The sequence below is a fragment of the Macaca mulatta genome, chromosome 2, assembly GCF_049350105.2.
Source record: "Macaca mulatta isolate MMU2019108-1 chromosome 2, T2T-MMU8v2.0, whole genome shotgun sequence".
Taxonomy (NCBI): Eukaryota; Metazoa; Chordata; class Mammalia; order Primates; family Cercopithecidae; genus Macaca; species Macaca mulatta.
Genome location: NC_133407.1, coordinates 24,988,757 through 25,015,873, shown reverse-complemented (window position 1 = coordinate 25,015,873; position 27,117 = coordinate 24,988,757). Strand labels below are relative to the sequence as shown.

The 27,117-nt window shown below is 40.5% G+C and overlaps 1 protein-coding gene across 3 annotated transcripts in view; it reads left to right on the top strand.

The window, feature by feature from the left end:
- The window catches only part of UBE2E2 (ubiquitin conjugating enzyme E2 E2), a 388,749-nt gene that overhangs the window by 278,594 nt on the left and 83,038 nt on the right, over positions 1-27,117 (top strand). For all 3 annotated transcript variants that reach the window (NM_001193865.1, XM_028843152.2, XM_028843153.2), the window contains 1 exon segment: positions 24,096-24,228. In NM_001193865.1, the coding sequence (NP_001180794.1) occupies positions 24,096-24,228 (133 nt within the window).

The window sequence follows — 27,117 nt, the reverse complement described above, 5'->3', positions numbered from 1 at the left end:
CACTATTCACCATAGCAAAGACTTGGAATCAACCCAAATGTCCATCAGTGACAGACTGGATTAAGAAAATGTGGCACATATACACCATGGAATACTATGCAGCCATAAAAAAGGATGAGTTTGTGTCCTTTGTAGGGACATGGATGCAGCTGGAAACCATCATTCTTAGCAAACTATCACAAGAACAGAAAACCAAACACCGCATGTTCTCACTCATAGGTGGGAACTGAACAATGAGATCACTTGGACTCAGGAAGGGGAGCATCACACACCGGGGCCTATTATGGGGAGGAGGAAGGGGGGAGGGATTGCATTGGGAGTTATACCTGATGTAAATGACGAGTAGTTGGGTGCTGACGAGTTGATGGGTGCAACACAGCAACATGGCACAAGTATACATATGTAACAAACCTGCACATTATGCACATGTACCCTAGAACTTAAAGTGTAATAATAATAAAAAATTTTAAAAAAAAATAAAAATAAATAAAAATAAATTTAAAAAAAAGAAAATAAATCAGGAAAAAAAAAAAAAAAAGAAAAATTAACCAAATACTTGAAAGTCAGTAATTGGCGACACTGCCTTCTTTGATTTAGGGGGGACATCCTGCTTTTTGTTGAAGGTCTAGAAACAGAGATAATTTATTGTTTCCAATGATTTGGACAAATAGGGTACCCTTTGGTTCGAAATTATTAGATACAACATTTTAGCAAATATATGAAATATCAATGACTTTTGTAATGTTAACATGTAAATAATGACAGTTAGATTTGGATTTGGGTTTTGAACTTCCCAAAGGAAAATTAAATTCATCAAAGCAAAGAAGCCCAGCTGGCATAAGCACTTGACAGATTCAAAAAAGATAGGACTGTTGGTTGTCTATAATAGATTCTATTCTCAACCTTTTGTTTCAGCTTTAACATTTCTGTCCTTTCAAATGCTACTCTATCCCGTCCACCTGCATCAAATGAGTAATAGCGTTTTACAAGTCGCAGCAATTTTTCTGAATGTAAGACAATGAGTGGCCATCTTTAGAAGGAAATTGCTTTCTAAGAATCAGGCTATCGTTTTTCATTTGAACTCATTAGTTGGTGCCTTCAAAGCTCTGCTTTTATATACTATGTATATTGTAGTCATACTACGTCCTTTGCATTTGTTTCCATTTATAAAGAGTACAATTAGCCTTTTTAATGCTTAATTCAGTCACAATTAAAGCTCCCCTAATGGTTAGGGATTGGTCTTTCCAAGGCTGAGAAGGTGTTTTTAATTATTCATTCCTCTGTTTGTGTCTTACAGCAGCCTCAGCTGTGCTTTATTATTCAAAGGTTAATGCAAACTGAGAAGTGGATAAATTAAATCTGCCCGGCAGCCAACAACCCAACATGTTAGCAGACACTGTAAGATGCGGATGGGCAGTGTAAGTTATTTCCATCATTGCAGCACTGCCAAAAGCAAAAACCACTAAATCCTTCAAAGATAGCCCACGTTGACAGGAATTATTAAGGGATACTACAAGTTGATGGTTCTTAAATAGCAGATCTTCTGTAAAATCTGTGTTTGTTTTGCTTACAAAGAGAGGGTAGTGGCTGAAATCTGAAAGGCCAATAAAAGCTACTGTAGAAAATTGATGTAGATACCATGACTAATGAACTTTGTATAATATTAAATCACCAACTTGAGTGCCAGAAGTCACTTCTATAAATGTTTTACAACAGCCAACTGCAAAATCTCACATGAAAGCTAGGGCGTAATAGGCCATCCTTAGACAACTAAGCAATTGAGTAGTGAACTATGACATAATGTGAAAGTGCTGTCATAACTTCACTGTTTTGAGCAACTAGATGTTTCTAGAGCCTTTCATTTGCGTCCTTTTGAAAATGTGTATTTATAGCTATAGAATAGCTCAGAATTTTATGGACTCTTAAGAGGGTGCCTTCTAGAAATACTGACCACAAATGATGTGGAGGGAAAATAACTCATTTTATCAAGGGACATAGATTTTATAAATAAACCAAAAGCCAAAAAGTAAACTTGAGTCTTCTGTTTGGTTACTCATCATCTTTCCACCAGGGTATTCTGTGTGGCTGATCTCTTAAAAACTTGTTACCATCTGGGGCTGCACTTCCACCAAGAGCCTTCATAGCTCAATTAATTACTTTGCATCACTTTTCTGTGGAACCGATAAGAAAGATAAACCTATCCCGTGCTGCCCACACTGTTCTTGACTCCCTTTGACTGAAAACCCATCTAACCTTTGCTGATGGGCTAAAGGAAAGAAGGAAGGACAGGCGATGAAATCTGTGCCTGTCATTGACAGCCTGGATTCTTTTTTTTTTTTTTTTTTTTTTTTTTAACGCAAAGCCTGATTCTTTCACGAAAGCCACTACAAAGTTTTAGGAAATCCAGGTTTATGAGATTAAATAGGGATTTAAGGAGGAAAAAAGTAAGTAGAGCAATCTGATTTGAGAAGAATAATCCTATCTCACTTAGTTGTCACTAGGGTTAAAGAAGATGATGAATGTGAAAATGCTTTGTCAACTTGATAAGCCTATCCAGAGAATAAATATTGTTAAATAAATTGCCAAATAACTAACTGAATGTTATTATATAAATATTGTTAGTTTAATTGCTAAGTGTTTAGAAGATATTAGGACATACCTATAATTTCTTCAGACTATGATAACTCTAGTCTGTACTTGTATTGGCACTTGCTTGTAATTCTAGTCAATTCTGGTCTCTTAAACAGAAAGGTAGTAAACTAATGTTGACACAATTTAGTGTGTCATTGCTGCTGTGGTCTTCTCTATCTCCTGCTTTCAGTCCACACTAAGCCTTGCTGTTAGAGTGTTGTATGGGAAAGAAGATGAGCTTTTCAGTGCCCATCTAGGTTTGAAATACAGTTTCATCATTTACTGTGTAACCATTGCCAAGTCACTGAATTTCTTTGACCTTTAGTTTTAGATAACATTTAAGTTTGCAGAGTGAAAATAATTTGAAAACTGTATGTGAATGATAATACTTACAATTTTTGAAGAACCTACTCTTTGCCAGACACTACATTTGACACTGAATGTATATAAATATAAAATGTCTTCATTCTTGTTATAGCCTCACAAGGTAAAAAATGTTGCCTTTTTTACAGATAAGAGAGCTCAGTGATATGAAAGGTGCTCAATATCTGGCACATAGAAGATGCTCAGTAAACGGTGAATATTCTTATGTGGATTTCATTATGTGTTTCCTATTTAAAACCTTCCACTAGTGCCTGTCAAACTTTTAATGTACACACCAGTCATCCAAGGACCTTGCCAAAATTGTAGTTTCTCATTCAGTAGGTTTGCCCAGTGCTGCTTCTTGCTGGAGGCCCTCAGTGACTCCGTAGTCTGTCATAGTAGTTCTATCATGGTGATTCTAGTTGTTCATTAGATTCTGATTCATCTGGTCTGGTTTGGGATCCAGGCTTTTTTGTTGTTGGGGCAGGGTGGGAGTTCTAGAAGCTATTCAAGCTCTTTTTAAAGCAGTGGACTCCTTTTATTCAAAGTGTATTTAAAGAAATTATGTACTGACAATGTACAGTGGAGACACAAACACAGTGGAGTTTGTCTTGTTGAATCTCAGCTGGGGCAGGAGCAGCAAACTGAATGACCCCAAAAGACCTCAGTGGAGCCCTGCAGCTCCTAGGAGCAACAGATTTGAATATCACAGTTCTCCGGAGTACTTTTCCAATTCCTTGTTATGTCAGGTAAGGCCCTACCCTATCTAACCTCAGCCATCCTGGTATATTTGCTGTTCTTCCAACAGGCAACCCACTTTTTTCTCCCTGCCTTTTTCCATGAAGTGCCCTTAGTCTGTTATGCTTTATCTCCCTGTACCAGTTAAAATCCACTTCACCTTTCCAGCCCAGCTTAATTGCTTAATTGCCACCCCTTTTATGAAGCCTTTCCCTGGAGGAGATGCAGTTCATGTCAGAACCTCCTGTGGGACTTGTTCAAATCATATACTCATCCTGAGAGAACCCAATGTTTCTTTTTCTCAGGTCACTGCTGAAATGAAACATGGTACTACTGTGGTATAAGACAGGGTGAAGAAGCTCACCTACCAGGAAATGAAAACTTTTTTTTTTGCAGGGTTCCCATAGCATCTTGATTATGAATCCTGTGGAACAAATATGTCTTACCCTGTCTCTTCTTGCCCAGACAGGAAGCCCTTTGGGAATCAAGAATGTTCTTTATCTTGCCTAGATCACAGTACAGTGCCCTACACATAATGAGCACTGACACAAGATGTGTGTATTACTCCATTTTCATACTGCTGTAAAGAAATACCCAAGACTGGGTAATTTATAAAGAAAAAGAGGTATAATGAACTCACAGTTTCACATGGCTAGAAGGCCTCACAATCATGGCAGGAGGTGAAGGGGGAGCAAAGGCAGGTCTTGCATGGTGGCAGGCAAGAGAGTGTGTGCAGGGGAACTGCCCTTTATAAAACTGTCAGATCTCATGCGATTTATTCACTCTCAGGAGAACAGCATGGGAAAAACCCACCCCCATGATTCAGTTACCTCCCACTGGGTCCCTCCATGACACATGGGGATTATGGGAGCTACAATTGAAGAAGAAATTTGGGTGGGAACACAGTCAAGCCATTATCAGTGGGTAACTACTGAAAATAAGTCTCAGCACTGTATAGCTAGTATTTTAGTCCTGTGGGAGTCTTGATTTCCTGAAGTAATCATAGGAAAGTATTTAAGTGAGTCCACTTAACACTACATTTGTTTTTTTGAGATGGAGTCTCGCTCTGTGACCCAGGCTGGAGTGCAGTGGCATGATCTTGGCTCACTGCAGCCTCCACATCCAGGGTTCAAGCCTCCCAAGTAATCTCAGCCTCCCAAGTACAGTAGCTGGGCGTGGTTATAGGTGCCTGCAACCACGCCCAGCTACTTGTTGTATTTTTAATAGAGACAGGGTTTCATTATGTTGGCCAGGCTGATCTCCAACTCCTAACCTCAAGTGATCCACCCACCTCATCCTCCCAAAGTGCTGGGATTACAGGCATGAGCCACACCTGGCCTCAACACTACTTCTTGTTGGCAATCAATCAATATCTTTTATTCTTAGATTATTATTTACAGAGCCTATTTTAACTATCTAGCACTTTTCTTCCTGAACAGAGCTGACACTTTGCCTTTCTTCCCCTAAACTTAAAAAAAAAGAAAAAGAAAAACAAAAACAAACCTCTTGTTTTTGTTGAAGTAGTAATGTGTGTATATCATGGAGGTGAGAGGATTAATTGTAAAGCCACTGTTTCAGAGTATGTGGGAACTTCAGCCTGGCACTGCCTTCAGATGTTATAGAATGGATGATGCAAAACTGAAGGTATTCTTCACTGAATTATAAACCAAGAATGGTGGGATTTATCAGGTCATTTGTGCATTTTTTCATGATCTCAGCATTTGGTGGGGAGAAGTATGGGGGACAGAGAGAGACATTAGCATGGAAGATGTCATACAGCTGGTATAGAAAAGGGAAATTAGAGCTCTTAAAGAGAAATTCTTACTGTTTCCATGGTATAAGTGCAGAGGTCAAGGAAGAGGTGAGCCCTCCTAACTTCTTGCTTTGCCTGGTAACAGTAGTGTCACGGGATCCTCAGGTGTCACTTCACCAGCTGGAAACCTCTGTGACTGGCAGCGCCTCTGCTTGAGTTTTGCTCATGCCCACGGGGCTTGTTCCACCCACTCGGCCCAGCAGGCTGCACTCAGCTTGCACTACTGGCCTGGATCTTACACCTGCCAAGGGTGAGCCAGGCACAAAGTGGCGAGGGGTATGTGAGTGAGCAATCATGAGGTCTGGTCACTGCGCACAGCCAGGTACACCAGCTCCTGTGGCAAGGCGGGCAGCTATGGGTGCCATCTCTGTGCAAGGCTGTAGCTGTAACAGATATACCACAAGAGGCTTCCACTGCAGGCACCCACATCCAGACAAGGGGAATGCAGTGGCATCTGAAAACTCAGAGATGCCAGGAACTGCAGAGCCCCATAGAAGGTATTACAGTATGTCACGGCTCTGGCTCAGGGAGCCCTGAGATCTGGGTTCCCAGGAGAGCTGCAGCTCTTCTTTATCTTTGACTGCAGCATGGCAAATGGAGGAGAGCATGTTTTCACAGGGGCATGTTTCAGCTTGTTTGTACTACAGCTCTTTCAGTCCCACCGTTCTGCTCCGGCCAACAGCTCCTGAGCTGACCTGGCCCTGCCACTGCAGGTTTCAAGTTCTTGTCCCACGTCTGGGAAGAATGAGGTTATGCAGACAACTGGAGGGTGAGCAAGACATAGAGAAGCTTTATCGAGTGACAGAACAGCTCTCAGGAGACCCAAAGTGGGTAACTCCTTTCAGCAGGCAAGTTATACCAATGAGTGTCTGAGTCTGGCTGAGTCTGAGGTTTTTATGTGCTCAGAATGAAGGAAGTATGTGCTGATTGGTCCATGGTCGGGCCTAGAAAAAGCACCATTCGACTGACCAAGAGGCATCAATGAAGTTCTCACTCTGGGTTGCATACTCCACCTTGGATTGGCAGCCCAGTCCCCAGACTTCAGGCGGTTCCTGTCTGCCTCCCACCATCAACATGCTGTCTGTGGTGCCCAGGCTGTCTATGCTGAGGGGTGCTTACAGGCCCATGCTGAGTTTCCCTCAACACCCCCAGCCTCCCTCCCTGAGCTCGTCAGCACCCAAAGCTTCAGAGGGAGCCAAAGTGGTGGGGATGGGGGGCTGGCATGTCAGCACCACCCCAAGTGTGTGCACACCCAGCCAGGTCGCAACAGTGCCCAGGCTCAGCTATAACTTTGCTCTGCACTGGAGCAGGTGCTGGGACCGGGAAGAGGCCGGGGAGTGGGAGCAGGCCCTTACGAGCCTGCAGGGGCAGGGGGCTTTCCAGGTCCTAAGAGCACAGGGATGCCCAGGTCAGAACCACTGCTGGGCAGCTGCAGCTGCGCCTAGAAGTGCAGGCCCCCACCTGCCAACTCGGTAGGGTCTGGGGCTTCCACTGGGATCACCTGTTCCCTGCCCTTGCCAGCTTCACAGAGCGCACAACCCCAGACATGCCTCCCCCACTATGGCCAGTGTCCCCACAGTGGCCAATCCAGATGCGCTACCACCACCATCAATAGCATAAACTTACATAGCCCTTACTATGAGCCAGGCACTGTTCTAGGCACTTTACATATATTAATTCATTTGATGCTCACATCAACTTTCTGAAGTAGCTACTTTTTCAGAGATGGACAACTGTAACATCAAGAGATTAAGTAACTTGTTCTGAGTTACAAGGTAAGTGGCAGTGCCAGGCTTTGGACCCTTCATCTCTGGATCTGAAGCATACTTTCTTTACCACTATGTCATGGTAATAGATTCATGTTTTACGATAGATATTTCTTTATTATTCTTCAACAAGCATTTATTAAGTGTCTCTGTGTATAGGTCACTTTTGCTGTTAGTCTTCTGGTTGCGTTGTCTTCCACTTCCTCTGCTTTGATAACGTTGGCTTCCAAACAGCATGGTAGAAGAGGACAGTGATGATGGGTCTTGGAGCTAGATGATTGTGTAAGGAATAAAAAAAAAAATGCAGATAGTGGGATATCACAGCCAACCTTTTTAGGAATAAACTAGACAACTGTATGAAGAAATTGTTTATTATTTTCATAGATAGCCAAGAAACAAAAGATGTTCTCAGCCAAAGAAAAGTGTATTGAGTGTCTTGTAGGTATTTAACCTACTTTAGAAACAATTTGTCTTGATAATAACTATACAAATTACATTTCTTTTTTTTTAAATTAGACTTTTATGTTCTGGGGTACATGTGCAGAACGTGCAGTTTTGTTACATAGGTATACACGGGCCATGGTGGTTTGCTGCACCCATCAACCCATCACCTACATTAGGTATTTCTCCAAATGTTATCCCTCCGCTAGCGCCCCCACCCCCCGACAGGCCCCGGTGTGTGATGTTCTCCTCCCTGTGTCCATGTGTTCTTATTGTTCAACTCCCACTTGAGTGAGAACACAAATTACATACCTTAACTAATCTGTCTAAGATAGTTAACTGTCCCTCCGATCTGCCCCATCTTAACTTCTAAATGGAATTTTTACTGTGATTACTTTTGTAAATATTAGAAAGTAATAATTATGCAATTAGAATGATACCAGGGAGCTTTACATTCCGCATGTATGAGTAGTAACATTTTTGAGAATTGAAAATTTTTGAGAAGGGATTTGGCTTCCTGAAAACTGTGTAGGGACAGCAGTGGTTTGCATTCTTGTCAAAAGCTTGTTTATACTGCAGATAAGATGGGTAGATACATTAAAACTCCACAGCTTCCCTCTCTAACAGGTGGGAGGTGGGGGTGGAATTAATTTAAGAAATACTCTTCGCTACATTGGCTAGCTCACAGGCCCAAGTGTTCTTACAGTACAGATAAGAGAGGCTATTTCTGGAAACCTTGAGTATCTTGAGGCCTTTCATTACATATTTGAAACATGCCCAGGAAGAAAAGGTTGAAAAATACTCTCCAATGTGCATCTTAATCTCTGGTGTCCGTCAAGCAGGCTAGTTTATCATAATGGTTACCTTTCTGGTTTTTTTCTTCAGTCTTCGTATCTAATTGGCAGGAGTAGTGACAGGGTAAGAGTCTTCACTTTAGAATTAGAGCAGTGGTCCCCCACCTTTTTGGCACCATGGACCAGTTTCATAGAAGACAATTTTTCAACAGATGGCGTGGGTCAGGGGATGGTTTTGGGATGATTCAAGCACGTTACATTTATTATGCACTTTATTTCTATTATTACATTAATACATAATGAAATAATTATGTAACTCACCATCATGTAGAATCAGTGGGAGACCTGAACTTTTTTTTTTTTTTTTTTTTTTTTTTAAAGTTAGGATTAGTAGGAGTAACTAGGGGAATTAGAGTGAACCATAATAATGATGACAAACGTGTAGAGAGTAAGTTCAACATTGCCGAAATCACAAAGGGCACCCTGCCAAGCTAGGTCTTCTATGAGAGTAAAAAGTTGGGAAACCTACTGGTTGGGGGATGGGTCGGGAAGGAGGGTGTCTATGGGGTTTATGAGGGAAAAGTCAGTTAAGTTAAGATGAAGAATGGTGAGGAAGCGGGAAAATTTGAGGAGAGTGTTGATCCTTGAGTAGAACCTGGCCACCTGGAGATAAGGGAAGGGGAATAGATGTTTTGAGTTAGGTTAAGATGTTTCATCCCAAGAGGGGGGTGGGACAAGAGGGCATGATGAGGAAAGAGTGGGCAAAACATGCATAGTCCAGGCAGTAACTTAGCATTGGGGTCTGGCGAGGGTTAGACGGTTTACCGTCTACCCCAACTACTGAGATAGTGGATGGCTGGTTAGGACCTCCATAGGTTGGCGAAACAGAATATAATTGTAAAACAGAATAGGTAGCCTCCGTATTGACGAGAAAAGAAATTGGCTTACCTGCTACCTGTAGAGTTACCCTAGGCTCAGTGAGGGTGACAGGGGTCTCCGAATGTGGGCACCGTCAGTCGTCGTCCAGGTGTAGGAGCTGGAAGGAGCCTTCCGACCCTTGAGGAGAGGCACCACGTTGAGGCGCAATGCCTGCCCTGCTGGCGGGGCAATCAGACTTCCAGTGTCCTTCCTGTTGGCAGGTTGGGCACGGCGTGGTAGGCAGGTGAGGATTTGGACACCTTTTTTCCCAATGCCCAGTTGTGCCACACTTAAAGCATGGGCCAGACGGAGTGGCCGGCTTGGCCTGGGGACACTGGTTTGCCCAGTGTCCTGGGTCTCCGCATTTATAGCAGGAGCCCCTGGGAGACTTGCCCTGTGTCTTCCCTGCCGGCAGAGTGGGCAACGCTGGTTGGAGGGCAGCCACTAGAGCTTGCGCCTGAAGCACAGTCCTTCTTTTCTCCTTGTCTAGCTCTGCGGCCTCAGCTGCTGCTTCTCTGGAGTTAAAAACTTTAAAGGCCAATTTTCCTGTATGGGAGTCTGAGGCCCATCTTCAACCTTTTTTTGCTTTTTTCGAATATCTGAGGCTGACTGGGAAATAAAATAGGAGGCTAGGACAGCTGCTCCGGCTGGGGAGGTGGGGTCTAGCCGAATAAATTGGGCTAGTGCCTCTGTAAGGCGATTTGGGAAGGAAGCCGGGTTCTCATCTGGGTGCTGTATGATTTCCTTTAGTTTATCAAAATTGACCACTTTGTTAGAGGCTGCCTGCATACTGGCCAAGAGACATTGAACCATAATGTCTCTCCTATGGTGGCCGGGCTGCTGCGGTTGGTAATCCCAATCTGGTTCTATGGACGGGACAGCCATCTTTCCTAACAGGACGGTGGCGTCGGTTAAATGCCATTGATCTGCATGTTGCCTGGCGGCTGCGAGAATGCACTCTCTTTCCTCTGGGTTAAGAGTGGAAGTAAGAATGACATGTAAGTCATGCCAGGTAAGGTTATATGCTCTGGCCTAGGTATCGAAACTCTTTGGAATATTAGGTGGGGTTGGCTGAGAAGTCGCCAAGTCGTTCTTCAGTTTTGGAAAGGTCAGCCAAGGAAAAGGGGACGTGGACTCTAACCACGCCTTTGGCTCCAGCAACTTCTCGGGGTAGGGGAGGGGGCAACAAACTAGCAGGGAAGGTTGGAACAGACTGACCAGTAGGGTAGGTTAAGACAGGCTGACTGGTAGAGGGCTGACTAATGGGGGCCGCTACCGCGGTCTTGGAGCGAGTGTGGGCGGAAATGGGAGAGGTAAGAGGAGTGGCTGAGGGAGGAGTGTCGGGAGGGGCGGTAGGAAGTCCATAGGGAGGGGGGTTGGAAAGTTGGGAGGGAGGTCGCCTGCCGTCGGCCCCATCTGAAATGGAGGTGGAGTCCTCCTCAGTTGCTGAGGTGGGGGCCAAGGGCAGGGTTTAGGGGTTTAGGCTAACAAGACCTGGGCCATTTAACACCAGGCGCACAGGTCTGGGCGAGAGCGCAAGTCCTAAAAGCCTTGGACATAGATAATTTCTGACCACTTTCTGAGCCTCTGGCAGAAATTAGAGACATCTAATTAAAATGTTACGGTCTAAAGTGCCTTCAGGCGGCCGTTGAGACTGGTTGTCAGTCTCAACGTTGAGACTGGCCACGCCACAGTGGAGAGTAAAATCAGTCGCTTTCATTTAAGATCTTGCTCTAATTGTAAAGTTTTGAGATTAGTTAGAAGACACCCTAAAGGGGTGTCTCTAGGTATTTTGGATTGGGGATTTCCTATTGCCTTTCTCTCGCCTATAGGCGGAAACCGAACTCTACCTGGCTACAAAGCATCCTTTGGAGCCACTAGAGACCGGGAGGCTCCTGGAGCCGGAATGGAGATTACCTCCAGGCGGACGTCTCCGTCCTGGACGGGTCTCACACGGACTGGAATGGAGTTCCTTTGGGCAGACGTCTCTACCTTTGGGAACTCTCCTGTGGGTCACCTGGTGACCAAAAAAACCTTGGGCCTGCGCAGGACTTCTGGCCAAGGAGTATGATCATACGAGGGAGGCAAGAGATACTCACCCCTAGGAGACTTGGAGGTGTGGAAAGCGATGTCTAGGTCCTGGTCTGTCCGCGGCGTGGAAGGAGGAGGCTCCTCGGACCTTAGGGGGCCCTGAGGAGGGGTCTCCTCCCGGGTTTTTGGCATGCCACAGTGGAGAGGAAAATTAGCCGCTTTCGTTTTAAATATTGAGCTAGATGTAAGGCTTCCAAATTTTGGAGGAGACACTCTAAAGGGGTGTTTGTAGGGATTTTCGATTGTGAGGTTCCCATTGTTTAACCACCAGAAATGGAAACCGACCTCACGCAGTGGCAAAGCGTCCTTTGCCACTGCTGGGGACCAGGGGCTCCTGGAGCCACTAACGGAGAATTGAGGAACTTCAAGACGGACGTCTCCGGGTTGAAGGCCTCACTGCGCCACAGGGTGGCTACGTCCTTGGGCATACGTACGACTCTAGGCCAAGGACATGGAAACGGACGGAGATGGTTAACAAAGGGGAGTACTCACCGAAGAAGAAATTCTCAGAGCGGCACCAGTGGAAAGCTGGAACACTTGTTTGGTGTTCGTGGCTGGTTGGGTTGGGAGCCGGTTCGCTGTGGAGGAGGTTCGTTAGACCCTTAGGGGATGTTGAGGAAGGGTCTCCTCCTGGGTCGGGTTTCTGCACCAACTGTTTTAATTTAATTTAATGTAACTTAATTTAAGAGAGCTAAGTAATTAAACATGAGGCCAAAGTACATAAGAAAGTGGCAGTCTTTTATTGCAAATATGCACACACTCGGGCGAAGTTCTCTGGTCCTCAGGTGTGGGGGGGCCAGGGAAGTCGCGCCGGCGCTCTCGGGTGATGTTCTCCGGTCCACAAATGCCGGGGCCGAAGAAGTCACCCTGAACTTGTTTTTCTACATCTAGACGGTCCCATCTGAGGGTGATGGGAGACAGTAACAGGTCGTTAGGTACTAGATTCTCATAAGGAGCGCACAACCTAGATCCTCGCATGCACACTTCACAGTAGGGTTTGCGTTCCTATGAGAATCTAATGCCACCAATGAGCTGACAGGAAGAGGACATTAGCATGCAAGATGTCATACAACTGATATAGAAAAGGGAAATTAGAGCCCTTAAAGAGAAACTTACTGTTGCCATGGTATAAGTGCAGAGGTCAAGGAAGAGGTGAGCCCTACTAGTTTCTTGCTTTGCCTGGTAGCAACAACAGTGTCACGGGATAATGCGAGTAATACGAACAATGGGGAGCGCCTGTAAATACACATGAAGCTTTGCTCACTCACCTGCTGCTTACCTCCTGCTGTGTGGCCTGCTTCCTAACAGGCCACGGACTGGTACTGGGAGTTGGGGAACCCTGGATTAGAGGGTTCAGGTTTTCTTCTCTGGGTGTGACCTTGAGCAAAGCACTTCACTTTTCTGACCCTTAATATTATTGCCTTTGAAGTGAAGGCTTTCAGTGGAAGCGTTCAGCAGGGAAGGAGCCTTTTCATTTTTCCTAAGTATTCCTTTCTTTCCCCTTCCCCTCATATACATGCTGAGAATCACTGCTGAAGTGAGCCATTTTTACTGCAAGGAGAGAAAGGTATAGTGGAAAAGGGGACAAAAGGTTGAGAACAACACAGCTCATTTCTATAGTTGTTTCAGCTAATTAAAGGATTGCAGATTTTGTAATTCAGTATTTTAATTCTGATTGATTTTATGCCTAATTGTCCAACTGAATGGATTTCTATTCCAGTTCTAATGCTTGCTTGCTTCTGTGTTATAAAAAAAGTTGAAATCTAGATGGTTTCCAAAGTCTTTATAATCATAACCTATTTCTAACAACCCATGTATATACAGGTTGAACATCCAAAATTTGAAAATTTTAAATCTGGAAAACTTTTGGTCCCAAGCATTTCAATAAGAGATACTCAACCTGTAAAAAGTAAGACTTAGTTCTTGTTGATTCCATGGTTGGTCTTTATGTTTACAAGTAAATGCGTATTATAAAAGTGTAGCTTAAAAAGGAAAGGAAGATTATACAGTTTTTCCCTGTAGTCTTTCTTCCCGTTTCCCAATTTCTCTACTTATCCCTGCTCACTACTTTATACAGTTATGTGTCTTAAAATTTTAAGTCTGTTGGCATAGTTGTGTACTCATTGCAGTGTATCCACACATTGGGAAAATGAAATATACACACAGGTAACACAAAAAGAGGCAGGGAAGTCGAGGAGTGTCATGAACTTGCTGAAGAAGTCTTCCTTTCTCAGTGACTCATAGAAGGCTAGTTTACTCTCTAAGCTTGCTGGCTACTACTTTCCCTGGGAAAGGGAAGTATTATGATTATTAAGTAGTAGTTATTTTTTCATTTAAAATATTCTTTTTCTTCTATTTATTCCTCTCTGCTAAGTTGTTGACAGTGATAACAAAGGGTACAGAGTAGGTAACAATAGTGACTTTAAAATGATATTTGGTGAAAGATCACCAAAATCATTTTTTTCATCTTTACATCTCAAATCTGTAAAGTGTGATTAGGGTAAACATCATTCCTGTTTATTAAGCACTCACTGACCAAAAAGTACAAAATAATTATTTTTCTTGGAATATTTCAGGAGAATTAGAACCAGATGTTTAAGGACTAGAAAGAAGCCTTATGGAGGATAAAATTAACAGTCCAGTTCTGCATGGAGTTTAGTGTATGAAATGGATCTTTTCTATCAGCACTATTATATGCTAACTTCCTAAGATGTTTTGGTAGACTTTGGCAGTATTGGTTTTTAGAAAAAATTAATACAAATACAGGGAATCTCAGGGGTTTATGGAATACTAGTCTTCATTTGTCCTCCTCTCAGACACTACAGAACTGGCCTGTTTCTGAACACCCTCTGGGGGCATAGGGAATGCCTTTTCACTGTCAGTATAGAGTTCTTTTTTTCCTATGATCCAGTTAATACTGTTTCTTAATATGTCTTTTTCCACCAAAATTAGAGGTCCTATATATATGTTTTTATAACGTTTATATTTGCACAGAATGTTACCACTTCCAAAGGAGAACCTAGTACAGCTTTTAGCAGATCGGAAAGGTTGCAGCTAAGTTATGGACTAGGGGTCAAATAGAATGGTCAGACCTACAGAACATCTTATACAAAAGCCAGGAGACAAGAAAGAGCCCAGCTCTCTTGAAAGCTCTGCAAGTAATTCCAGTATGATTGGAGTAATCGAGTTGAAGGGGAGCTTTGGGATGGCAAGGGGTGGGACCAGAAGTGTAAGCGGGAGCCAATTCTTTATGAAAGACCTTGTATGCTACAAAGAACTTTGGGCTTGATCATGAAGAACCTAGAGAAAGCAGGGAAGCAAAAGATCCTACTTAAAGGAGTTTCTGGAAATTACCCTATCTGCAGTTTGGTGAACAGATTGGAAGGAAGCAAAACTGGAGGCAGGGAAACCATGCAAGACGCTGGTGCCATAATCTAAATGAGAGCTGATGTGGCCAATAATCATAGTACAGAGATAACACTGAAGTAAGATTCAACAGGATTTGGGGGACTTAGAGCAGAGGAGAAAAAAGAGGCATGGTCAAGGATGACTCTCAGATTTATGACCAGATTAGAGATGCTAACAGTTTGGTAGGTGATTGTCAAAGGTAGATAATGAGATACCCAGAATGAAGGTGAAAAGACTAGGTAGCTGATGGTAGAGCCCCTAAGTAGGCAGACATTGAAGAGGACAAACAAAATGGAGTAGAACCCTAAATTAGAGGGAGACTGCCACTAGAGAAACACCTTCATTATTGTGTTGTATGCCAAAATCTCAATATCCCTGCAGCTAGCTTCCAAAGGGGCTTTGGACATAGGTGCAGTATATAGTTTGAATGTGAACAATGTACTTTCCCACAGGAAGGATGAATTCAGTTACATGGACTCTGCTCATAAGCAAGGATTGCTAAAGCTTTTGAAAAATCCCCTCATCATCTTCTTACTACCCCATCCCTAGTAATTTCAGGTCAGTTCCCTGGATTTACAGGGACTGAACACCTATTGTTCAGACAAGATGTTCCCTACCTGATGAGTCACACACCTATTGTAAGAGAATTTCACTGGGTTGTGGGATTAACAGATAGCAATTCTCACTTGCTGTGTAGTATGATTAGATTTTTTAAACACACAGTTTAGGTATCCATTGCCGTTAAAACTTTATATTCAGCTAGCTTATTCTATGAATATTAATTTTAAAAAGCCCATTCCCCTTTAATTTCTTCTAGTTATGCCATCAATTATAATCCCTTCAATCAAGATTTAGACTTATAATATACATAGCTAATGTTTATTCAGCATTTGGTATGTTCAAGCAAGGTTCTAAGCACTTTTTTTGTAATAATATCATCAAACCTCCCAATAACCTCCCAACTTCTTTGATTCATGATGTAGAAATATACTGTGAGCTATGTATGTAATTTTAAATATCCTAGTAGTCACATTAAAAAGAGGAAAAAAGAAATAGGTGAATTTTATTTTAATACATTTTTAGCCCACCATTTCAACCTGTAATTATTATTAACCTGTAATTATTAAATAGATAAAGAGTAATTATTAAAATTACTAATGAGATATTTTACTTTATTTTGAGGTACCATCATCTCATTTTACTTACGAAGGGATTGAGGCACAGAAAGGTTAAGTGAAAAGTGGTGGCAAGTCAGACATATTCTTTCTATGGAGCCAGAATCCCAACATTGCCAAGGCATCCTTCCTCTTTACCTGTCCCAAAGTCAGTGTTAAGTAAAAAAGCAGTAGACAGAGCCAAAAACTCTTGGTCTTAGAATCACAGATGTGGCACAGCAGATTGAAAAGTATTCAGTATATTAAAAGCATCTTATGATCTTAAGTAAAGACAGTGAGAGCCTAATTATTTTCATGACTTTTATTACATGTAATATTTCAGCTGTACATAGGGGCTCATCCACTGTAGGCTGCAGCATGGGAAGCTGAACGTGGTTTGATTCCGTTGCAGAATTTCTCCTGAAGCAGCAACCTTGGGCATTCAGCCAAATCGTAATTTGCTGATATTTTTCATTCTAAAAGATTTACCTCATTGTGTTTTTATTTTGAAATTTAACTATGAAAGCTTTAGGTTTTTTTCTTATTTAAAAAAAAATCTGAAAATAAAACAGTAAGGGAATTGATCATTTTCAGAATGTTGCAAGTGGGAAAACATTACTAAATAACCTAATACCTGAAAATCCTGATGTTAAATAAACATTCTATTCATTGATAATTTGAATTTCCTAAGAGTGGCAGCAGTGAATATACACGTTTTCTAAAGTTCTGCTATGTCTAAATATACATCATAAGATTAGTTTACAGAATCATTACTATTATTTTTTGATGTACACATCTTTGTAGCCTTGTTTTTCAGTTCTGAAACCATTCTTATAAATTTACAAAACAGCCTCTTTGAGTGTATTTTTGATCATCTACAACATGTAACAGCAACCACAACAGCAACTGACCTTTGGAGGGTTACTATTTTCCAAGTTCTGTGAGTACAATTCTACTAAAAATTTACAAGATTGGTACTATAATTATCTCATTTTGCAGTCAAGGAAACTAAGACATAGAAAAATTACACATTTACCCAGGTCCTACCAGGCTTTAAATGCCAAGGCTAGGATTCAGACAACTTAGTCTGACTCCAGAGCCTGTTTATGTTCTTCATCATTGCTCTGTACTGCAAGTGTCCTCCGGCACCAAATTTTATTTGATCAGCTTGAGAGATAAGTGATCATTAAAAGAAAAAACAGTCTACAGATTTCTTTTTTTTTTTTTTTTGAGACGGAGTCTCGCTCTGTTGCCTAGGCTGGAGTGCAGTGGCCGGATCTGAGCTCACTGCAAGTTCCGCCTCCCGGGTTCACGCCATTCTCCTGCCTCAGCCTCCCGAGTAGCTGGGACCACAGGCACCCACCACCTCCCCCGGCTAGTTTTTTTTTTTTGTATTTTTTTTAGTAGAGACGGAGTTTCACCGTGTTAGCCAGGATGGTCTCGATCTCCTGACCTCGTGATCCGCCTGTCTCGGCCTCCCAAAGTGCTAGGATTACAGGCTTGAGCCACCGCACCCGGCCCAGTCTACAGATTTATTTCTCAATTCTCGATTCATGATACAGAAATATGATGTGAGCCACGTATGTAATTTTAAATTTCCTGATAGCCACACTAAAGGAAAAAGCAATAGGCGAAGCATATTTTAATAAATTTTTACGCCAGTACATTCCAAGTATTACCATTTCAACATGTAGTTGTTCGTTAAAATTATTAAATTAATAGGTAAATAGTAATTAAAATTATTAATGAGCTATTTTACTTTCTTTTGCATTAAGTCTTCAACCTTTGGTGTATATTTTACACATACAGACAGCACATTTCAATTTGCCCTAGCCACATTTCAAGTGCTTAATAGCCACATGGCTACCATATACAGCAAAGTTTTGGATGTTGGGTTCTCAACTGGTACATATCCAAATAGGAGTGGGGCAGAGGGCTGTGCAGTTCAAGAACCACTGCTGTAACCTTTGGGATTTCAAGTGATACATTTCTAAAATGTTAGATGATTTCTAAAATGTTAAAATTTTTGACCGGGCGCGGTGGCTCAAGCCTGTAATCCCAGCACTTTGGGAGGCCGAGACGGGCGGATCACGAGGTCAGGAGATTGAGACCATGCTGGCTAACACGGTGAAACCCCGTCTCTACTAAAAAATACAAAAAATTAGCTGGGCGAGGTGGCGGGCGCCTGTAGTCCCAGCTACTCGGGAGGCTGAGGCAGGAGAATGGCGTGAACCCAGGAGGCAGAGCTTGCAGTGAGCTGAGATCTGGCCACTGCATTCCAGCCTGGGCGACAGAGCGAGCCTCCGTCTCAAAAAAAAAAAAAAAAAAATTTATATAAGGGAAAGAGTGTTAGTTTTATATGCATTTTGTTTGTTTGTTTGTTTTTGAGAGTCTAGAGTCTTACTCTGCCACCCAGCCTAGAGTGCAGTGGTGTGATCTTGGCTCACTGCAACCTCCACCTCCTAGGTTCAAGCAATTCTCCTGCCTCAGGTAGTATCCCATCTCCTATCTCCTGGGATAGGAGTATCCCAGATACTCCTCCCAAGTAGCTGGGATTACAGACGCCCACCACCACACCTGGCAAATTTTTGTATTTTATTAATAGAGATGGGGTTTCACCAAGTTGGCCAGGCTGGTCTCGAACTCCTGGCCTCAAATGATCCTCCTGCCTCAGCCTCCCAAAGTGCTGTGATTGTAGGCTAGTTTTATATGCATTTTAGAAGACTAGTCGGTTATCAAGATAATTTGTTGCTACTGGCTAAGATTTCTTAAAGAGGCACACTTTGACAGCATAAACCAATTCAGAGTGATAATATTAGCTGGGTTATTTTAGTCCACTGTTAATAACTACATAGACAGCTGACTAACTTCAAAGAACCAATACAACTTGGAGTTCTGACTGAGAGCCAAATAAAACTTGGAATGGGCAAAAATTGGGTTTATGTTATCTGCAGACATTGCCCTTCTTGGTGGGATACTGCCGTCTTCTACTTCGGAGTCCCTTCCTCAGCCGCACTATTTGGTAGCGACTCCTTATTTAGCCTGTATCTTATAATTTACTGTGGTTACCATCCTTGGGAGGCTATTTTAAGATTTCTTACAGTGACTCAGAGAAATTATAGCTTGGGATTTGCTAGATGTGTTTGTGTATGTTATTTCATAGCTGTATACACTCACCTGTGTGTTTTTTTTAACTGAATTTATTCATCTACCTTGAAGTAATGTTGTAACTATAAACCTGTAATTTTCTCTACTTTTAAGCTCTTCCTTCTGATAAGGTTATCTATTCGTATTGGGTTTAATTATAGCTCAAGGCATAACCATGTGTGTTATTCATCTGAGTGAGTGAGCCTGTCTGGCAACAAGAGGCTGTTGTTGCCAAAGCTTTATTGTCATCTGGGCTGAATATACTCTGTCTGTGCCTCATTGCCAGCCTCAGGAGAAGGAGGTAATGGGGCAATGGGGGAGGAATGTTGTACTGTAGTCCCTTACACCACTGCTTCTCAATATATTCCAGCCCTTTGCAATGAACTAGGATAACTGTGATTTTATTTACTTCATCTTTTTTTAAACAAGAGAAATCAAACTCTAGAAATAAAATTTAACTCTGCTTCATTTCCCATCTCTACATCTATTTCCTCCCATCTCCCCACTCCCCCTCATCCGTTGTTGTTCTCATAACCATTATCATGAATTTAGGTTTATCTTTCCAGATAATTTCTTAAAAGACTTGGACATAGATATGTATCCATAAATAATATAAAATATTCATACCATAGGACCTGTAAATTCATACAGTAGGATCTTATAAATTAAAGAGTAGGATCTGTTTTTAATTTATACAGTAGGATCACACTGTACATATGCAGCACGTTGCTTTTCTCACCATATTGGTAGATTTTGACATAATTTTTCTTAATGTAAGAATTTGGTACATATGTAATAACGTATCTAACACATGGCAGATTAGAAAACCTGGTAATAAAACAGAAAGCACCTGAATCCACTGCACACACTGAGAAGTAAAACATACCCAGAACCATTGAAGCTCAGTATGCTGCTTCTCCAACCTCTGCTCCCACCCAGGAAACCACTCTTCTGAACTTTCTTCCTACTCATTTTCTTTTCTTACCTCATATTTATGTGTCCCTCAACAGTATATATCCTTGTTTGCTTGCTTTTAAGCTTTGCAGAAATAGTATCATACTGTATATATTCTTTTTAGTCTTAATTTTTTATTCAATATATTTTTAAGATTCATTCATGTTAATCTGTATATTTTCACTGCTGTATAGTATTCCTACCCATTTTTCTGTCAGTAGCCATTTGTGTTGTCTCCAATTTTACTATTATAAATAGTGCTTCTATAAACATTCTCAATGTCTTCTGGTGGTACACACATGTAAAAGTTTCTCTGTAGTATATACCTGGGAGTATAATTGCTATGTTGTAAAATAGGTGTACAGTAGACCCTTGAACAACTCAGGGGTTAGAGGTACCAACCCCCCGTGCCATCAAAAATTCATGTATAACTTTTGACTTTCTCCAAATTTAACTACTAATAATACCCTACTGTTGACAAGAAGTCTTACTCATAACATAAACATTTCAGTTAACACATATTTTGCATGTTATATGTATATATGCTGTATTCTTACAATAAAGTAAACTAGAAAAAAGAAAATATTAAGAAAGTCATAAGGAAGAGAAAATGCATTTACAGTATTGTACTGTGTTTATTGTTACCCTAAGTTTACATCATCTGTTTACAAGATGAAATGGCAGCTAACCACAACTGTAGACCTCAATCTACAGTGTATATCAAGTAGTTCAACTTTTCCTTGTAATGGCATGACTTTTCTCTGCTTGTTGGGAGCACTTCCAGAATCACTAGTGGCCCTTCGTATGGATCCCATGGTGTTATTTAAGATTTACGGTATTGCACAAACACAATGAAAAATAGGCGAGAACTGAGAGAGATCAGTTTTTACCGCAGTATGCAATTTGCTGGAGAGATGAACTGCTCATGCAGAGATGATTTTTGTCACATGGCATTTTAGGCATTTTAGGCAGCTATTGGCAATAGCTGAGTTCATTGCAATAGCAACACGAGGTGGCTACAAAATTATTACAGTAGTACAATATGTACCACAGTTACTTTTATGCATTTTATTGTGATTTAATACTCTGTGTTTGCTTACATTTCTTTTAAATGCACATGGCATCATGTATCGTTTGTGTGGATAATTTTAACTTTTCCATAAGAGATTGGTATATATTTTCTGGTAGTAAATGAGAAAAACTAATACCTTTGTATATTTTGTGCACTCATGACATTCCTAACTTTCTTTTAATTTTTCAATATTTCTAGGCTAGTGCTTTGTCAGCAAGTTTTTTTAAATTGTCACAAATCTCAAATTTTTCTAGCGTATTCTCTTGAAATTTACTTCATCTAAGTTGACCCATGCAATGCAGACCTGTTGTTTAGGGGTCAACTGTATATTCAACTTAACTAGATGAGCCTATGTTCTTATCCAGAGTGATTACTCATACTCATCAGCAGTACATAGCAGTTCTAGTTTTTCCACATCCTCATCAACACATGGTTTTATCTGGCATTTATTTTTGCCTTTGCATTTTGTAAAATAATATTACTGAATTGTGATTTTCAGTTTCATTTCCCCGATTTTGATGATATTGAGCATTTTTCATATGATTATTGGCCATTTGTGTTTCCCTTTTTTTGGAAATATCTATGTATTTTTTAATAGAGTTAGTCTTTTTTTAGTTGATTCTTAGGAACTTGTATATTCTCAACACTAGCATTTGGTCACTTTTATATGATCCAAATATCTTTTCTCAGTTTGTGGCTTGCCTTGTCACTCTCTTCAGTCAAACTCTAAAATTTTGACTTTTGCATTTAAATATTTAATCCATCTGCAACAGAGTTTGTTTATTTACTGAGGGTAAAAATTCAGTTTCTCTGTTTTTCAAATATAAAAACTTTTCCTAGTCCCATCAGTTGACATAAATCAGGTTTTCATATGTGTGTGGAAAAGTTTGAGGAATTTCTTTGAGCTTCCAAAAAAAAGTTGTAAATCAACTTGTCGAATTTTGGTTTTAAAAAGCAGTTGGACTTTTTAATTGGAATTGTGATTAATCAATTTGGGGAAATTGACATCTGATATCAGGTCTCCCTACCCATAAACTTGGTATCTCTCTCCATTTATTTAACTCTTATGAGTATTTTTCAGTGAGTTTTATATAATTTTCTCCATAAAGATCTTACACATCTTTTATGACTTTATTCATAGCTTCCTTACAAGACCTATTGCAACTCATTTAAAAATACATTTTCTAGGAGCCAGTTGTGGTCCAGTGATGCGTGCCTGTAAACCCAGCTACTTGAGAGGCTGAGACCCAAGAATGACTTGAGCCCAGGAGTCCAAGACTAGCCTGGGCAACCTAGTGAGACCCTGTCTCAAAAAAAAATATTGCATTTTCTGGTGGTGTATTGAAATGAAGTTGATATTTGGATATTGAGCTTATATCTAGCAATTTCGCTAAACTCTTTTTATTAAGTTTAATACATTGTGTATATATACATATATATAGTATTTAGGTTCACAGGGAAAAAAGCCCATATATATATGTAGTATTTAGGTTCACAGGAAAAAAAGCCCATATATATATATACTACAAATACTATTTTATTTCTTCTATCTCAATCCATATACCTTTTATTTTTCCTTCTGATTTTCATACTTTGATAAATATGATCTCTAGTACAGTACTGATTAGAAGTGGGGATAACAGCCATTCTTGTCTTACTCATCAATTTAAAGGGAGTGTTTTTAATATTTTACCATTGAATATAGTAGTTGATGTGAGGTTTTTGATAGATGTCTTTTATCAGGTTAAAGAAGTTTCCTTCTATTCCACTTTTGCTAAGTTTATGGAGTTTTTTAAATTACGAATGGCTGTTTGTGATAAAATGGCTGCTTAGTAATGAGTTTTTTGTAGATATAAACTCATTTCAAAATAAGAGGGAAAAGAAGCTGAATCCTTATTGGCAACAAAATCTTTCCCAAGCCTCTTAATAGGGTTGCCTACTTTGTTATAGGGTGTGAGGAGAATTTCTAGTATTCTGTTATTATTACATGTAGGTAATAGCTTGATGAAACAAAAAGAACACTGGAAAGCTAAATCCTAATCTCATTTTGCCCTTCTTTTCACCTGAGAGAACTAATACAATTCACTTGACTCACGTGGGCCATATTGTTTTCAGCAAAATTCTCTGGAACTCAGAGACATGTGTACTGCTAGTAGCCGTGTGGCTTCTTCATTTGCTTTGTTATTAATCCATCATCATCCAACATACTGACTTAGGAGGCACTAAGGACAAGGTACAACCTGTTCCTCAAGCACCTTCTAGAGGGGGTGGAAAGAAGCAGTAGTTACAAAACACAGTTATGAAACAAAATGATACATCTTACCATCTACAGACCTTATTGCTCATGATGTGTGGGTCAGGAAGTCCTTTGGGTGGGAAGAAAGAAAGGAAGATTCAGATGGGATATGATATTTGAGCAGAGACTTTGGATGATGAACATTGAACCTCCTTTGTGTTCTCAGTTGTTAGCAAAGGGATCAGACTAGTCATTCCCCAGAGGCCCTTCTAACTTTGAAATTTTGTCTCTGACATCACAAATAATTTCATGCTTTCATTAAACATTTGTGTTCCTACCTCTGGCCTATGGTCCTTGGATTCTTGTTCTATAGGCTTAGGGTTGTGAATGACAAAAGAGGATCTTGGTGTTCTTTTATTAAGTAATAACAATATGAATCTTAACAGAGTTAACTGATTAACTTTTTGTGTTTTTATGGAATTGCTCAATTGGTTATCATAAATAGATTTTGTTAAATTCCAGCCTGTATATAATTTCTAAGCACATTTCATTTGTATGTCTTATTTCAGTGCTGGACCCAAAGGAGACAACATTTATGAATGGAGGTCAACTATATTGGGACCCCCAGGATCTGTCTATGAAGGAGGGGTGTTCTTTCTTGACATTACCTTTTCACCAGACTATCCGTTTAAACCCCCTAAGGTCAGTATGAATTTTCATTGGTTTTTAGCAATATGGATTATATTTCTAGATACATATACTTATTCTTAAATATACATTTCTAGGGATGCATGTCTATTCTGTTGTCACAGACAGCTTCCCAGGATTGATAGTGTATAAAATGAAACAGTGTAAAAAAATTGTAGGTTATTCCTCCACCCCAACTTTTTACTGATTTCATTGTTTTTTTCTCCTCCTTTTTCTCTTCATTATCTCCTTTCTTTGTTATACATTTTAATGTAATATAAAACACCATGTTTTATGGGTGAAAATGGGGGTATAAGATTGGGCCAGGGTTAGTACCAGAGCCCAGAGAATCAGACGTAGCCTGGAGCCAGAGCCCAAGCAAGCTAAGCGCAATAATCAGGCTAAAGGAGAAGGAAGCCTTGCCAAGGCAAAGTTTATAGCACGAGCTATGGAGGTTTGAGTTTTGGTGCCTCTAGAGTTCAGCTGCTCACATGTAGTACACATGGACTAGTATGGAAAGTATGACCCACAGAGACGTAAAAATCATGTTAAGAAAATTTAGTAAAGAAGTATTTATAATAGTTCATTAATGAAACTAATTAATGAAAAGTCATTTATGTTCATATCTGATGTGCAAGAGTGTAGTGAAATCAGAACATGAAAGAACTCTCACTTATTTAAGCCAAGATTATATACTTTAGAAAGTCTTTACATTCCTTTCTACTGCCTATAAGTCAGATGTTTTTAAATCATGTCATCTCTATTAGCATTTGTTCTCCACTATGGCAAAGGAAATGACCCTGAGGACACTATGTTTTGGCTACCAAGAAAGAATTCTCATCTGGCCCTGACTTAAGGTCACAATGCACAGGGATAGAAAACTTGTTTGCATTGTGTAGGTTGGAGTAAACAATATAAGAAAACAAGAATAAGACTAGACTTTCACAATGACTTTCTATAATTACCCTCCCTCTTCTTTTTTGCCCCTGCTCTTCCTTTCTTCCTTCCTTTCCATTGATGCTTAGATAGTGTTACCAAAGCAAAAAGTAGTAACTATAATTATCCTCAATGAGGAAACCAAGGACAGAGGAACTAAGTAACTTGTCCAGCATTATGCATCAAGCAAAAGGTGGTATAAGGATTTGAATCTGGAAAGCCTGGCTCCAAAGCCCATACTTCTTCCTACGTTACACAATACATTTTATTCAAGCTGTCAGGGCTGGTGGCACTGGTGACCACCAAGAGCTTGCATTTGGCAGATTTTCAGTGACAAAGCCATAGTAAATCTAATACTTATCTTCTCCCTTTACTGGATGGGACCCTTATACCTTTCTTTTCTGCTTTAGACCAGCCCTTAAGTTACCTGGAGTATCTATTGTACTACAAGGAATGTAAGGACCTTTCTTTCTCAGCCTCTACAGTAAAGGATGCACAGAGTGAGGAAGGGGGAAGAAACTCAGACCAGGATATTGTGCTGCTTGTAAATCTGATGTGATCTGTTCCTTGAGATTAGCAGTTTCAGAAAATGTGTGGGCTTATCCAATTTCTGAATGACAGAAATGTGTGGTTAAACAAAGCTCGAATAAGCTGAAGGAGAGAGAGTCAATCGCATTCTTGACGTTCTTCACTGAGTCGAGCACTCTACTGGGCATCAGGTCTGCCAACTCATTTCTTCTCCAGAACGCTCCAGTAAGACTAGGGTGTTCCCCTGTCACAGAGAAGGAAACATAGATGAGACTTAGAGAGGTTTTCCAAGAATGTACAACCAGGAATCTACTGAAGTCTGACTCCAGGGGCTATGTACTTTCCACTGAATTATACACACTTGCCATGGAGAACTTGACTGGTAAAAATAGGGCATGGGAAGAATGCTTTATCTGTCCTCAAATGTTTCAGGGACTATGGTGTGGGTAGGCGTTGGACTTTATCCAGGATGGTTGGATGGGACAAAAATAGAAGCAGGAGGGTGTCAGTTACAGGGAAGTAGATTTCAATTTTTTCTGAGGGAAATCTGACCCACAGTTGGACAGTCAACTTGTGTGTGACTCTACTTCTGAGACACCACACTTCCCTTTACTAGGAGTGTTCAAGAAAAAACTGAGTTACTACCTGTCAAGAATCTTACCAGAAAATAATTGAATCCCTCCACGTAATGAGTTGGACCAGACTATCTCTAAGGAGAAAAAAAAATCAAACTTTGGTACCTAGAACCACAATTCAAATGCACATTTGATAGATACCTGTGGAAAGTTTTTAAAAGCAAATTATCACCTCCTAATATATCAGTTTTAGAAATCAGATTTTGTAGATAGGTGTGTTACTCGAGGGAGAAAAAACTTGGTGTGTAGTGAAGGCTATTAAGTAAAACAAATACTTTTATTAATAGTTTTGATGTAACATCTCCATGCTTTTCTAGTGTCCTGTTAGTTTAAATAGTACATGTTTCAAGTTGTCTTGGGTTTTTTTTCTCTGCTACTTGGTATTTTTCTCTCCTTTGCTCTTTTTTTTTTTTTTTTTTCACGTTAGCCATGCATTTTGATTCCTGCAGCATTTCCCAATACTCTGAAGAATGAACCAGGGAAGCAGTAGTTGTCAGGGGAAATTACTTATAAGAGCAGAGGCTTATAAAAACATCGGATGGGCTAACTGATGGTTATTTGTGTGGATATACATACCATAAAATTAGTCCATAGCATGATTGGGTTCATGAGATTATTTTTTCCAAATTCTCATAAATAGAACCTTTTATGAGGACTTCTAAACACTGTAGAGCTCCAGTGTGGCTTTTAAAGGTCAGAGGAACGATTTGAGATGCCCCTTCTTGTTGCAGGAACTTTTTCACAGCAGGGCTTGGTCAGGTTGAACACCCTGTCTTCCACTGCCCAATTTTTAAAAATCAGAGAT